This window comes from Thermobia domestica, chromosome 13, assembly GCF_964235325.1.
Source record: "Thermobia domestica chromosome 13, izTheDome1.hap1.1, whole genome shotgun sequence".
NCBI classification, from domain to species: Eukaryota; Metazoa; Arthropoda; class Insecta; order Zygentoma; family Lepismatidae; genus Thermobia; species Thermobia domestica.
The window spans coordinates 201,733,183-201,749,051 of NC_137466.1; the positions used below are offsets into that span (position 1 = coordinate 201,733,183).

Genomic DNA, 15,869 nt, shown 5'->3' on the forward strand with positions numbered 1-15,869 from the left:
TTCGATATCTTTATGTCGCTACGTAACCACCCTGGGTGCTAATGGGAGCTTAATTGGACTTGAATTGAAAGTAGAGCTATTCACTTAAACGACCACGAAACTATGGATTCGATACTAATATTGACCCGTCTCTAGCATTTTTGATATGTATCCCGACAGTACTCTTTTTCCAGACAGTAAGAAATATAGTTAAAATTGCTCTAGATATATCAGAATTATGTTGAAACACACACATAAATTAACTTTTGTATTCTGTATAAATAGAGAGTGAGCGAGCGAGCGAGCGAGAGAGGGCGACTCAAAGCATCACCACTTCCACATTGCAAAAGCATATATCAGGAATTGAATTGAAAATCTATGTAAAGACTTTCTGCTGTGGCATGCTTCATAAGGACAATTCCAGTCTGCTCACGTGACCTTTGGGGTTCATGATTTTTTTTTGCGAGCGTTCCGACTTTGGATTCTCTGTTTATACCCTCTGTTTATGCATCGAGTCACTTTTCAAGAACATAAATGACATTCTGTATTATGAATGTTGAGAATTACCCTCTATATGACAAATAGCTGCAAATAAATACATACATGATTTATTTATTGCTATGGAACGAGTTTCTTAACTTGTATTTACATCCTCATATATAATACCGACCTACTGTGAAAATTAACTCAGATGTTATATTTTAAACATAATAATTACTATGTTCTGCAATGATTATGTTATATATATACAACTTATGTATTTTAATGTAATTATTTTATATAATTTTTCATGCATTGCGGAAAATATAATTTTAAAAAAAAGCATTAACCTAAACGAGAATCGAACTCTCAACCTTATGATTTGAAATCCGACAGCTTACCAATGAGCTAACACAAGGATTACTGGAGCCATGCTTCTAGTGATGTATAACGGATCTCAAGATAATTATGACATTCATATCTATTACAAACGCTGTTTCTGTTCTATTTTGACTTTTATTTTAGTACTCAGGCGATAATTATGTTCTATTTCTTAACTTTGAGCATTCTTTTACATATGGAAAGATTCTTTAACGTATTTAAATGTTCCATTACGTATGGAGAGCTAAATGACAAACAAGCATATGGTGACATTAATAAAAGGTTTCGAAATATTGTATCATTAAGTATTTCAATCAATGTTGCTTTTCTAAACATTTGGTAACAAGTCTTATCATATTTAAAAGAAGAAAAACACATCTGCAAACTTTTTCCCGATTGCAAAGGCTGGCTTGGAGGTTCGAACTTGGCTTACTTTTTCCCGAAGATACCCGAAGCTGGACTTAGAAAATTTTTGCCTCAAAACACCAATAAAGAATGCGCTCAATCTTTTTGAGACAAGGTGTACAAAAAGTGGTAAATATTTGAAATAAAGAAAATCAAGTAGCCCGGGAAATTAGGTACGCCAAAAGGATGCTTCCTTTTTCTTCTATGAATAGAATAAAAGCTTAGCTTCACTGCAAAGTTTTCGAGTATAATATAACATAAGATTCACCAATCTGCAATTCTTGCCATTAAAACTTCAAATTATGCATAAATGAAAATATATTTAATTCTATTGTCCCCTGTTTTCCCGTGTTGTGCATTGCTCCCCGAAACAAAATCCTAAATACGCCACTGCTTATTCGGTACAATTGGCAATTTTCCCGGAGAGAATTTCCCCTCGGGCCACCCTCTGAAGTTATCATGCCTGGGTAGAAGCAAATTCAAAGTCCTATATTTTCTGCATTATTTACAGGAGTGTTTTTTAAAATTATATATTGTACCGCAATTCAACTTACCAATACTGCTAAACATGTCTGTTCTTTGATTCATTAACAGGAGTCTAATAATCGTATTTCTATTTATTGTCATTTTCTAGTATGCAATATAATCGCATAAGTTGCTTAGTACATAGCCAGAATGTTTTGTCGATCAATAACAGATGTACACCGCCCATGTTTCCACATGAAATTGCAATTCAAACTCCTACGCCGTGTTTCTAATTTTCTTTCGCATAATTAAAAGCCTTTAATTACGCGAGAACACAGTTCCAACGTTACTTGTAACCACTTCCTACTCAATTATGAAATAAACGCAAATAGACATTTTAAAATAACACACTTACTTCCGCCTCTGTTCTAGTGTTTTATTCAAGTGCAAATAAACCCATTATAATGTTTACATGGTTTTTAATATGCATAGTATTTTGTAAGTTATGGTACATTAAAGAAGTGATTGTTCATACTCAACAGGCCGGTAGCCAGCCCAAAAATGTAGGGGAACCCGGCCGAAGTTAGGGGGGGGCGATCCTACCATATTATAGTTCATCACCATATTATAGTTCATTTGCAAGCCTACCGTGAAATTTTAGGGGGGCAGCCCCCTAGACCCCCCTGGATACAGGTCTGATACGAAAATAAGCCAAGTAAAAGATGAGAGCTACAATACTAAACGTTCTCGCTCTTATTACTTAAATTAATCAACAAATTCTGGCATATTAGGAGGAAAAAAATATTTTGTGGAACTTTGAATAAAAAGTTGAGAAAAACACTCATAAAATCCTTCGTGTGGAGTATTGTAGTGTATGGGACAGAGACATGTGTATTACGAAAAAAATGATGAAAAACGAATGGAAGCTTTCGAAATATGACTATGGAAAAGAATGAAGCAAATTGTCTGGGTCCAGCGGAAAACGAATGAAAGGATGTTAGAAACAGTATGGGATAAAAGAAGAATTTTTAGATATTATTAAGAAACGGAAGAGAAACTAGTTCTGACATTGACTAAGAAGGAACTTTATCATGAGGGACATGCTAGAGGGTATGTTGGTAGGAAAGAGAGAGAGGGAGCAAAGGAGACTACCATTAATGGACAATATCAAAACAGAAAAATCGTACATGAAGACGAAGAGATTAGCGGAAGGCCGTGGAGCATGGAAGCTTCTCAGTTGCAGCAAATGACCTGCCAATAATGGCAGAGTACCTATGATGATGATCTGGCATATTGTAGGCTTATGAATGAAATATTTATTTATGAATTACAAATGAAATCGCTCAGGTGTTTTCGAGAATAATAGCCAACAAAATTTAATTAACCTCTGGAGTAAACTACTCCTTATGAAGACTTTAATTAGAAATTAAATATGCCACATTATAAAGTTGTTAATGTAAAATGTATTTATGGAATATGAACAAAATTGTGTGAGCTGTTTCTGAGTAACTTCTTTACATAATTACCCCCTCTTTTCTTGTGTGTGTGTGTATGTCCATCAGAAGCGAGACACGTTTGCAGTGGTTTTCATTAAGGAGTTTAAAATATATAGCAAGTTTCATATTCTTAATATGATGGGCTTGTTAGATACTTTATTTTTGACATAAATTTTAAACCAGTTTGTCTCCTTTGAACTCCTTTAGATACTTACAAAAAATCTGAATAAGCCATGGTCATAACGTCAAGTCAACGGAATGAATTTGTATCAAGGACAAACAAACAAATATACAGGGTGTTATGAATTATACCGACAAATTGTAAGAGAAGATTCCTCACATCAGAATATGAAAGAAAGTTCATATGGACCTATGGAGGGAAAATGTATAGTTTTAGAGCTAGGGCCGTCTAAAAAACGTGGAGAATAATCATCACAACACGCGTTATTTCGAAGTCAAAGAATCATGGAGTGGTGATCCTTATCAGCGTAAAGGAATAAGAACTGAAGCTTTCCTGACATCATGATGAATATAATTGTCTTCAGGCAATCAGCCAGATGAATTCCACGTCGTCCAATGTTTCGATAACTGACAATATTGTTGTCCACTTCAGGGTAAAATATGAGAGACCAAAAACAGAAGCCTTTATTATATAGGTGCTGGCAGATAGGAGGCAGAGTTTGATTGATCAATGGCAACATCCAATCAGCGTTAGTATGTAGCCTTAACTGTGATTGGCTGGTTGGCTAGGCTTCTGTTTTAGGTCTCTTAAACTTTTACCCTGAAGACGAGAACAGTGTTGTCAGTTCTCGAAACGTTGAACGACATGGAATTCACCTGACTAATTGTCTGAGGACAACTATATTCAATTCTAAAGCACACAACGTAAAAGAGTTACACATATACCTCCCAAATATGCACATTTCAGTAATGTGCAATGGATGCGCAAGAAATTCCTCCACAAAGCATAATTTCCAGGCATGACTCTAACTAACTAACTAACTCTATGGCTTATGGAACCCGGAGGTTCAGTGCCGCGTTCACAAAAGCTCTCCACTGACTTCTATTCTTAGCCAATTGGATCCAGTTTCTACTTTGTATTCCTATCTCTGCGAGATCCATCTTAATATTATCCTCCCATCTGCGCCTAGGTCTTCCTAATGGTCGTTTTCCTATGGGTCTACCAGTCAAGACTTTGAAAGCGTTTCTACTTTCTTCCATTCTAGCTACATGACCTGCCCACCTAAGCCTCCTAGACTTGACGACCCTCACAATGTTGGGTAAACCGTATAAACTATGTAGTTCCTCGTTATGAAGTTTCCGCCATTCCCCATTCTCGTTCCTCTTGGGTCCGAATATTCTTCTCAGGATCCTGTTCTCAAATACTTTCAGTCTATGTTCTTCCCTCAGAGTAAGTGACCATGTTTCGCAACCATACAGAACAACAGGCATGATTATCGTTTTATATATTTTAAGCTTCAAATTCCTCGACAGAATTCGCGACGACAAGAGATTTTGAACCGAATAGTAACACGAATTCCCTGCTTTTAGTCGACATTTAATTTCTTCGTGAATATGATTTTCGTCTGTTAATATTGATCCTAAATATTTGAAAGTATTCACTTTATCAAAAGTATTATTTAATATTTTAACGCCTCCACAATTTGCCGTATTACGGTCCCGACGCACTTCCATGTATTTAGTTTTCTCTGCATTTACTTCTAAACCCATGTCCCTGCAAGCGTTTAATAAGATCTCTGCATTTATTTCTACTGTTCTCCTATCATCCCCTATTAAATTTACATCATCAGCATATGCCATAACCTGGTGAATGCCGTTCAGCTCTAGGCCCTGGTTGCTATCTTTGATTTTCCTTATGGCGTATTCCAGCACAAAGTTAAATAATAATGGCGACAACGCATCTCCTTGTTTCAGGCCATTTTCGACGTGGAAGCTCGTGGACAAAAATTTTCCTACCCGAACTTTACTTTGGGATTCACTTAAACATATCTTAATTAATCTAATTAGTTTTCTCGGTATTCCAAGTTCTGTAAGAACGTTGTATAATGTTTCTCTCCTAACCGAGTCGTAAGCCTTTCTAAAATCAATAAATAGTTGATGTACCGGGGTATTGTATTCCCACTTCTTTTCGAGTATTTGGCGAATGGTAAATATTTGGTCGATAGTTGATCGATTTCGTCTAAATCCGCACTGATAATCTCCAATAATTTCATCTGCGTATGGGGTCAATCTTGCTAACAGAATATTTGAAAGGATTTTATAGGATGTTGACAGAAGAGAAATGCCTCGATAATTATTACAGTCAGTTTTGTCGCCTTTCTTGTGAATTGGAACAATGATTGACTCTTTCCACTCTTGTGGCAATTCTTCCTTGTTCCAGATAAGGAGAATGAGTTTGTGTGTCTTGTTCCACAATTTTTCGCCTCCAGCTAAAATTAACTCAGCCGGAATTTCATCTACACCCGGAGATTTGTGTTTCTTTAATTTCTTTATAGCGGCTTCCACTTCTATTCGATTGGGTTCTGGAATATACGGTTCTGCGGTGTGTATCTCCTTTTCTCCACGCACATTAGTTTTTGGCTGCGTGTTCAGCAAATCGTCAAAGAAATCTTTCCATCTATTTAAGAGGCTATCCGTATCAGTGAGAACTGTTCCGTCAGGTTTCTTTAATATATAAGCACGAGGTTGATAGCCTTTCTTAAATTCGCTGATCCCCTTATACATGTCCCGAACATTTTTATTTTTACTATTATCTTCAAGTTCCTTAATTTTAGCTTTCAAAAAATCCCGTTTCTTTTTTCTAAAAGTTTTGGAAGTTTCCCGCCTGATATCTGCGAAATTTTGTGTAGTTATTTCATTCGGATTTTGTAGCCAGCGTAATTTTGCCTGTTTTCTCTTCTCTACTAGTTTAATGCATTCTTGGTCGAACCATGGTTTGTTCCTACGTATTTCCGCGTGTCCCAATTTTTCTATTGCTGAACTTTTAATGCTATCTCTAATTTCAATCCAAGTATCCTCAACACTAGTGCACTCCGAGTCTTCTAAAACCGAGAATCTATTCGAAACTTCAATCTGGTATTCCTCTCTTACCTGGCTCTCTTCTAATTTCTTTAAATTAAATCTCTCCGTTTTCGGGGATTGAGTATTACATTTATTCAACGATAATCTCTCCCGTATTATCGCTGCTACCAGGTAGTGATCAGTGTCACAATCAGCCCCTCTAAACGACCGGACGTCAATTATGCTAGATTGTCTTCTTCTATCTACTAAAACGTGATCAATTTGATTATGTGTTTTTCCGTCTGGTGATGTCCAAGTGTATTTATGAACGTCGCGATGTGGGAATTTTGTACTCTTCACGATTAGGTTTTTGGATGTTGCAAAGTTCACGAGTCTAACACCGTTGTCATTACTTTCCTTATGCAAACTTTCGTTCCTATTTCCAGGCATGATCCGAACGTAATCCTCAGATATGCATGGACTTAAAGATGGGTTGAACGTAGGCAAAAAAGTAAGCATTTACAACAATGTACACAGCAGACAGGAAGTAGAAAGTGTTAGACAACGCCAGCTGCACAGTTGTTCATGTTTGGAATAACGCGTGACACGATGTATTCTTTCACCCCTCCGAACAATCGTAGCTCCTAAACTGTACACTTTCCCTACATGACCACACGATCCTTTTGGAATCTTATTTTGATGGAAGGAATCCAGTGGTGGATCCAGCCCGGGGCCGGGAGCTGCTAGCCCCCAGTTTTTTAAGTGACAAAAGTAAGTGAAGCTATTATTTATATATTCTTGAAAGTTTATAGTAAACTCATGATTTACCTATCATAGTCTGGGTTCTAGCTGTCCCCCCCCCCAGTTTTTATCTTCTAGATACACCACTGGAGGAATCACTTCTTCAAGTTTGTCAGTATAGTTCATTAACACTGTGTACACTGAGAAAAAAATGTAGGTGGTGTACTTAAAAAGATAGGTTGTATGCGTAATTCCTGTAGTTTTTTGACCTAACGTACAGTAGACTTATAACTGAAAACGCATGTTTTATAATACTTCCTGTATAAGTGTTCCATCTATACGTACTTTCCGTATGAAACAATGTAGGCGGTCAGGATCTCACATACAAATGGACGTATATAACATATAGCTGACGAAGGTAACATAAGTATATGTATGTGATATACGGAAAACTGTTAGATATCAGACATCCAGCAACAGCATGATGTAACATCTAAGGGCAGTGCGTGTGTAGCATACGGATAACGTATGCTCCGTACTGATTTCTATAGTAAGCAAGAGGATACTGTATATTTGTACAATATACCGCTGTCCGGAGAACGGATTTTTTCTCTGTATATGTTGGAAATCAAATCTTTGAGTTTAACGTCCCACGATTGTCCTCTTTACGCTAAGGAAGACGATGATGAAAGGGAGTGAGTGATGGAATGATAAAGTGGAAGGAAACGGGAGTACTCCCGAGAAAACCCACGAGCACGATGTTGTCCACCACAAACTTAGTTGGCCAAGGATGGAACAAGGGATCCTATGCTTTCTACCACTGAGTCACAGTATCCCCACGTGTATGTATGTTGGGTTAGAGATATAGCACGTAATAATGGAATTTTTATTATTTTATATGGAAATTTCGATTGAAGACACGAGAGTTTTAGGATGCTAATAATTGTTCAGATAAGTTTAAGTACTTACTGTGTTTGGGAAATGTAACAAGCTGGCTATAGTGGTGATGAACAATACTAATGTTTTGTTTCAAGCTATTGTATTCACACGTCAAAATCTGTTTCAATAAAGTGAACCACACCATATACTTGCGGCGAGAGGTAAAAAAAATATATATATATATTTTCATTTCTGTAGGTCTGTGTATCATAGCTTCTCTCCGTCATTGTTTTCTTTATAGTAATGGAAAGCAAACAGACTAAATGGATTGCTCATGAATAACTCACCTAACGTTCTCGTGGCGATGGATGTATATTTTGTGGAACATGGTATCTTTGGGCTTCCCTGCAATATCCGCTTTCATCTCCATAGCAACATGTCTTGGAAGCACCGACAGAAGAAGCCTTTCCTGTAAAAGAAGAGAAAAAAATCATATTAGGTAACTTTATATGTATGTATAGCTATGTGTACTGATGGCTTCACATATAAGGTATACTGTGACGTATTCAGACTTACATTATAGATATTTCTTTTTCATGCTACGATAAACGTATATAATAAACAAGGAAAATTCGTAATATACGCATGGTGAAAATGAAATATGATGCTCAGCCAATGTGAGAAAAACTGTTAATCTCAACATATACTAATAACAAAAGATGCTTTAATATCGTATTATTCTTTTATTGGCCTTTCAAACTAAGCTATGCAGAATAGAAATCTGCACGGGCCGGGCTGACTCTGTTAGTTCTTTGGGCCGGGCCGGGCTTGGGCGGGCTGACTCTTATTTCTTTGGGTCGGGCCGGGTTTGAGCGGGCCAACACTGATTTCTCTTCAGGTCGGGCCGGGCTGGGGCCGATTAATTGCAATTCTTTAATAATTACTGACTTTTGTTAAACGATAATTAGAATAAAAGCAAACGTTGAAGAAGTGTACCCGTGAAAAATGTTACAAAATGAAACTTTTTAAAATTTATCGGGCCCGGGCAGGGCTTGGGCCAAGAATTTTTTAAAAAAACTTATTGGGCCGAAAAAATTCGGGCAGTGCAGGTCTCTAATGGAGAAGTATCGGAAGTCTCCTAGAACGGTTCTGTCTGTCTGTCTGTCTGTTTATCTGTCAACAACTATCACGGCAAAAACGATAAATGAAAGCACGGTGGCTCTCAGTGGTAGAGCGTTTACCTTTGACGCGTGGGTCCCTGGTTCGATCCAAGTAAGTTTGTAGTGGACAACATCGTGCTTGTAGGTTTTCTAGCGGTACTCTCGTTTACTCCTACTTTCTCATTGTGCCAATGCTTCCATCATCATCGAGCGGTCCCGGATTCGATTCCCGGTGGGGGCGAAAAATGTAAAAAGCTTTTTAAGACCAGCCATCCTAAATGAGGTTTTCTTCATTCACACCAGGCAAATGCCGGGGTGGTACCTAACTTATAGGTCTCAGGCCGCTTCCTTCCTTCCCCAATCCTTTCTTCCTTCCCTTTTCCCGGATAATTTGCTCGCCGAAGGACATCATTCCTTCTACGTGACGGGTTAAATGGGCATGGATGCCGAAAGCCCAGAAATCTAAATCTTAAATCCTAAATTCTTCTTCTATCATCATTCACTTGCTTTAATCATTGTCTCCTTTAGCCTTCGAGGAAATTTGTGATGACATTTTATTCTATGATTTTTATTTTTTATTTTATTTTCAGTTATGCGCTTCATATAGTACATCTCTAAGCAGGAGCTCCCGAAGAGAATTTTCTAGGGAGGCGCCCATCTCCATGGTTGCTCTATTACGTCTGGTTATTTAATATACGTGGTTTGCTATATTAAGTATACATTTTTGTGAGCGAGAGGTGAGCCCAAGCCCCACCCTGCCCTCCCCTTCGGGCGCCCATGTATCTAAGATAAAGTTCTCAATTACATTCTTGTCAATTTTTCTATATTTCAGCGTGTTACTTTGTGTTCAATTTTAAAGTTCTAACAAGAAACAAGCTACAAAACGAAACATATTTTAAGCAGTTTTATAGCAAAATTTTTCACTTATATGTTTAAGTCTTAGCTTAGACTCTAACTTAGAACTACTTCGTTACTATATGGTTAGCGTATGTGCTGTTCGCGCGGGAGATCTGGGTTGTATTCCCAGGGAAAGCTCATGTGGTTCGGACCCCAGGTAAGGCTGTATGTCTCACACAACTGTTATGCTCAGTGGCGTATTTAAGATTTTGTTTCGGGAGGGTGTTTCAAATTTCGGGAGGGGGGCTTTGCTTGAAAATGTGAAAATTCTGCAAGATATTTCATATACTTTTCTATAGTAAGTAAGATTTCGGGGGGGGGGCTTAAGCCTGGAAGCCCCCATAAATACGCCACTGGTTATGCTGAACGGAACGCTAAATACCAAATCAACCAATCTAACTTGATGTTCATCGCAGAAAACTACACATTTATGTATTTTCCAAAGTGCTTCTATGACCCATGGAGGGCATTGTTCAATTGTTCATGTTGTAACTAGTAGTATGTTTAATACTCAACTCGTTTTAACGCAACTACTTTTGCTGTTAATAAGTCATAGTATTTTACGTCTATATTTCTTGGGCTTCCAATCATCTGAATACAATATCGGATAAACACTAAAAAAATGTCAGTCGCCAATTACGAGACCGGTCCTCAGGCCACACATGGGCAGGAGTTCTAAATTTCTTAAAGCTTGAATTTCTGTTTTTTTTTTTTTTTTTTTTTTTTTTTTTTTTTTTTTTTTTGGGAAGCAGTAGCATCTATTGAGGAGTATCACACCGATCAAAATTTAAATTTATTGCTCCAAGGTAAGGGAAGAAAGCATTCTAGTATACAGATTTTTGAAGCTTTCTTCAATTAGTTTGTGGCTGCAATATTTAAATTTTTACCGGTTTCTTCCCTCGAGACCCGCCACTGCTTTAAGGAGACCACTACATTTCAGTTGCGAAGGGATATCGCAATGATAACAATTGTATGTATTTAACGCGAACAATATTTGATCATAAAATTCTTTTGTATACAGCAGTTCTCATGTTTATAGAATAGATACGGTATTAAAAATATCCACACATCTGCAAATTGATAGATGTAAAAGAGATAGATCTAAAGGAGTTTTGAATTGTTTCAATTTTGTGTACACATTTTAAGGACTATCCGAAATGAACCCAAAGCAAGTGCTCCAAAACTAGTTAGTATGCTTGAAACTGACTATGGTGTAAAAATGGTTCCTGAAAGAGTTCGCACTACCATCAGAAAAGCGGGTTACAACTGTCGCGTAGCCAGTAAGAAACCATATGTTAGTAAAGCAAATACCAAGAAATGTGTAAAATTCCCAAAAGCTCATTAGACAAGCCAATTAGCTTCTGGAACTCTGCTTTATTTAGTGATGAGAGCAAATTCAACATTCAAGGATCCGGCGTAAGAGTTATTGTGTGAAGGAACCCAAACACGTACATGGAACCAAAGCATCTGTATCCTACTGTCAACCATGGAGGTGGTATTGTGCTCGTCTGGGGGTGTATGAGTGGAGTTGGAGTAGGAAATTTGGATTTTATCGAAAGTACAAAGGAACAACACGTTTACTTAAACATTCTGAAACAGAATCTCCACAACAGTCCAAAGAAACTGAATATGGGAGCCTCTTTTATATCCCGGCAAGATAACGACCTTAGCATACTGTACGAAAAGTGAAAGAGTGGTTGTCGTATAATGAACCGAAACAACTTCATACACCTCGACAATCTCCTGACTGTAATCCTATTGAGCATCTGTGGGATGAATTAGGAATGAGCATTAGGAAACACAATATTAGAAACAAGAACTAGTTGAAAAGTGCATTATGTGAAGAATGGAGGAACACTTCCCCTGTAACTACATCAAAATTGGTCACTGCAATACAGAAACAAATGCGAGAAGTACTTAAGGCCAAAGGAGGCCAAACTGATCACTAACTGCGGTCGAAATTCAAAGTGGTGCCCTTATTTATGTGCATTCCTTTATGTGTACGGAAACTTTTTTGACTTGTAATATGGTCAGTATTTCGTGTATCTTTGATTTTCTTCTAAATTATAGATTCCAAATGCTTTATTTTCTTATGTATATGCTTATTATGGAGTTCCTTATAGAAAACTCATAGAAATTGTCCTTTTCTTTCTGTACTTTGTAAGATATATTACAATACATAACCGGAAAACATCTGTACGGAAACTTTTTTGACCCACTGTATATAGTTTTATTGAAAGTCAGAGTTTTTTTTTTTACTGTTTTCCTTTTCCTCTTTTTCTTTCTAGAGAAATAGTTGCGAATCTTTGTTTCTTCTTGAAGTCAGTTAATTATATTCAGGGACGAAATATTTGTATCCTTCTGTTTATAAAGGCGCTAAACCGACCAGATTCTTTTATCAGAAAAGATTGACTTCCCACAACGAAATAATCTCAACAAATTTGTCTGTTGGCTGAAGTTCGACTAAACGGGAAGCCAGTGCAGAGATCTGTTGGGACTTCACCTTTGTACTTTCTTTCCAGAGAAGCCTTTGCTCAATTCCTGTTTAATGTATCCAATTAATTGCTCTTATTCGTTATTAGGAAAAGGATGAAGTGAAAACATCTCCTAGATTTTTTTCGCAAAGTTTATCTATCCATTAATTTACTAGAGGTTTGTAGAACACTTTGGTAGCGTGACTACTATTCTGCAGAACATTATGTGAACAATGTACTGTATGTGTGTTGTTATTAAAATTCAGTATTTGTGAAAATCTAGATGCCTTTGTAAAGAAAGAATAGCAGCTTACAAAAAGAGAGAAAAAAACAAGAAACAAGTACTGAGAAATATTGAGAAACTGAAAAATATTGTTTTATCATTTCACTATGTTTTTTGTATTATAAAATTAAAGAATCAAATATTTTTAAAGCATCTTTATATATCTTTTTCTTTTTTATAATGAAAATCAGAGATAGAAAGTAAAAGCATTGCAGTCAACAAAGGATTGAGCCTTTATTTAACTATTTTTTTTAAAAACTCTAAAGGTGTAGATCAAAAGGTAAGTAATAATAATAATAATTATAGTAACAATAACAATGCATGTAAAGACAGCAACATTATTATTTGCAGTATAGTCAAATACTTTTGCTGATATTACAAACGCCTGGATAGATGCAACCCAACTTACACCTAAAATTTCAACGAAGCGAAGATAATGGGTAAACTTGTGGGGCAATTAAATGAAGTTTTGCTGTGCAGTTGACGCACGCAAGTTAGAAACGTGTTGTTCAATGAGCACTATAAATCAAAGACAATATAGCTCGTTGTATGTATCAGGTGTGCGTACAGTGCCAATAGGCGTAGGCCTCTAGTTTGCAGGCAATTAGCAGGGTTAAAACTATTGTAACGAATTGTTTTAACGTACTTATTTGAAAGGGACAGTAATGTTACATACCTTGCTATTTATTATTAAAACAGTCATAGTAAATGTAAGATTATAACTACCTACACAAAATCTATAAGTATTTATTCCAAAAAGCATAATATAATTTAGTAATTAAACAACATGAACACAGTATACATAAACTGTAGACAGTTGTTACCGTTCACCTTTAGGGCAATCCAATATTTATTTCAGAGCGTCAAGCAGAGTAAACTCTGGAAGTTTTTTTTTTTTTTTTCATCTTGACAAATTTAATAAAGTATGGCCCCTGTCCCCTCTGTATTTGTAAATAGATACGTTTATTTCACTTCGCCTTTTTTTTTTTTTAATAGGAGGCCAAATAACTATAAATACACATAAGTACTAGAAGTTCGGCTCTAATCGTTCCGTTCTTCTAGGCTAGACCCAAGAGCCGAAAATCCAACCGAAACTCATCGGCGTCAGTCGGAATGTAACACCCAAAAGAGATACACCAAATTCTCGTGATACGAAAACGGGATTTTTGTTGTACAAAAGATGTACTAACGATTGAGACCATTTTAGGGTAGGCAGGCTGCCATTTAAACACTCCCCTCAGAAATTACTTTTTAAATACCTTAAAATTGCTTTGTGCACAATTGCCAGTTTTATGTGCACAAACGATGCACCAGCGTTTGAGACTACTTTAGTGAAATTCGGATGAGGTGAGGTTATCCGAATGGATGTGAAAATGTATGTTAATTTTATGTGGGAAAAGGGGACAGACGCACGCGGACAATGACGTATCTGCGCGCGGAATTTTTTCGCCCTGTTAGGGTATGGCCAAGTTGTCCAGACTACCGGGTTACCGGGTTACCGCGTGCCGAGTTTAGGGGTTCTACTGTATTTCATCTCATTTAGGGTCCATATTCAAAACAGATATGTTAAATTCTAATAATCAACCAATCAAAATATCAGGTTTAATGATTATGATATGCTAACCACTGGTTTGTTCTCTTTTTATATAAGGCATTTTTAACAATATTCCGCAACAACGTTCAACACAAAGAATTTATTCAGCAAGGTAACACTTACGTATATGTACCCACCCACATAGTACGTGTATATATATGAAGGAGGTATTTGTGAAATGTAGGAGAAGCTTATGTTCGTTAGTTTCCTCTCTTGATATTATTTTTTTAATGTACACGTGTGGGTGGGTGTGAATGCGTGCCCATTGGGTTCAGACACTGCGGTTTTAATTAACTGGATTTTTTTTTATTTTCATAGGAAACAGGAAACTGATATGAGGGTTAAACTATAAATGGAAGTACCAACTTCATCTTTGTTCCCTTTGTTAATGAATGACAAAAATCGTACTAGTATCAGGAGAAACTTCCTGTTGAACAACCCATCAAAAAAATAATAAAAAAATATTCTAAAATAGTTTACAAAAACAACGATGCAAAGGGTTAGATCTTTCCTTTGGCTGTCTGTGCAATAAATTAAAATTAAATGATGACCCTTTTGTGTTGCAGCCCACGAAAGTGTATGGTTGCTTGAGATATGGAAATAATCAGATAGGTTGCTATTTGGTATTTTATACTAGGGTATGTTCGGGACAAATTGAGCTGGCCAATATGCAATGTGTATATAAACTACCTTGGGCACGTACTAAAGGTAATGCACTCTCAGAACTACGCTCACCCTACATCGAGATATACAAAAATGAAAATGAAATCTTTGAGTTTTACGTCCCACGATATTGTCTGCTAGGCTAATGGAGACGGTGATGATGAGAAATGAATGAAATGGTGGAATGAAGAAAGTGGGAGGAAACGGGAAACCCCGAGAAAACACACGCACATGGTGTTTGGTCACCAGAAAGTTCACTTGGAGCGAGCTGGAATCGGATCAGGGACCCCATGCACCAGAGATGAACGCTCTACGACTGAGCCACCGCGGCCCCACTCGAGATATGTAGTATGCCATTAACTTATTTTTACAAAGACTGTGTAAACACTTGCGCCGCCTTGGATTGAGGTTGGAAAGGAAATAATTATCTTCCTCACAGAAGTGGGAGTTGGTCGGTTTGATCTACACACTTCCAAAATTAATTACAGGGTTTGTTCAGAAAGTAATAGGACTGGCCATCGCGCGGCGCTCCAGTCGCCAGCAGCGCGCTCCCTAGCCAGAGAATTTGTAGTGGGGGGTCTAAGCTAAGCAACGCACTGGACAACAGTCGCGTACGGGCTCTGATCCAGTAAAGATCACGCGTGGCGCAAAAGCTGTTTTTGAGTTTTTGTCATGGTAGATTTTCAGAAATGATTTTATGAACCGTTGTTTTCTACATGTTGAGATCTTTGGCCATTAACCTTACACTCAAACGACGGTGGAAGTTCAGGGAATTTTTCACTTTGGCAACATTTTTGTCCAAACCACTGTAACCCTCAAGTTACCGTGTATGCAGTATTATTTTTTTAAATTTAAATTTTTAATTCTGGTCCTAATAATTTTAACCATCACTGTATAACAATAGAAGGTATAATCGTGTTTTACTATATATATATATATATATATATATAT

At 37.0% G+C, this 15,869-nt stretch overlaps 1 protein-coding gene across 1 annotated transcript in view; it reads right to left on the reverse strand.

Moving 5' to 3' along the window:
• LOC145668954 (adenylate cyclase type 5) overlaps positions 1–15,869 on the reverse strand; it is a gene marked incomplete in the record, with an annotated part of 459,372 nt that overhangs the window by 129,734 nt on the left and 313,769 nt on the right. The window contains 1 exon segment of the mRNA XM_081737245.1: positions 8,195–8,316. Within this exon segment, the coding sequence (XP_081593371.1) occupies positions 8,195–8,316 (122 nt within the window).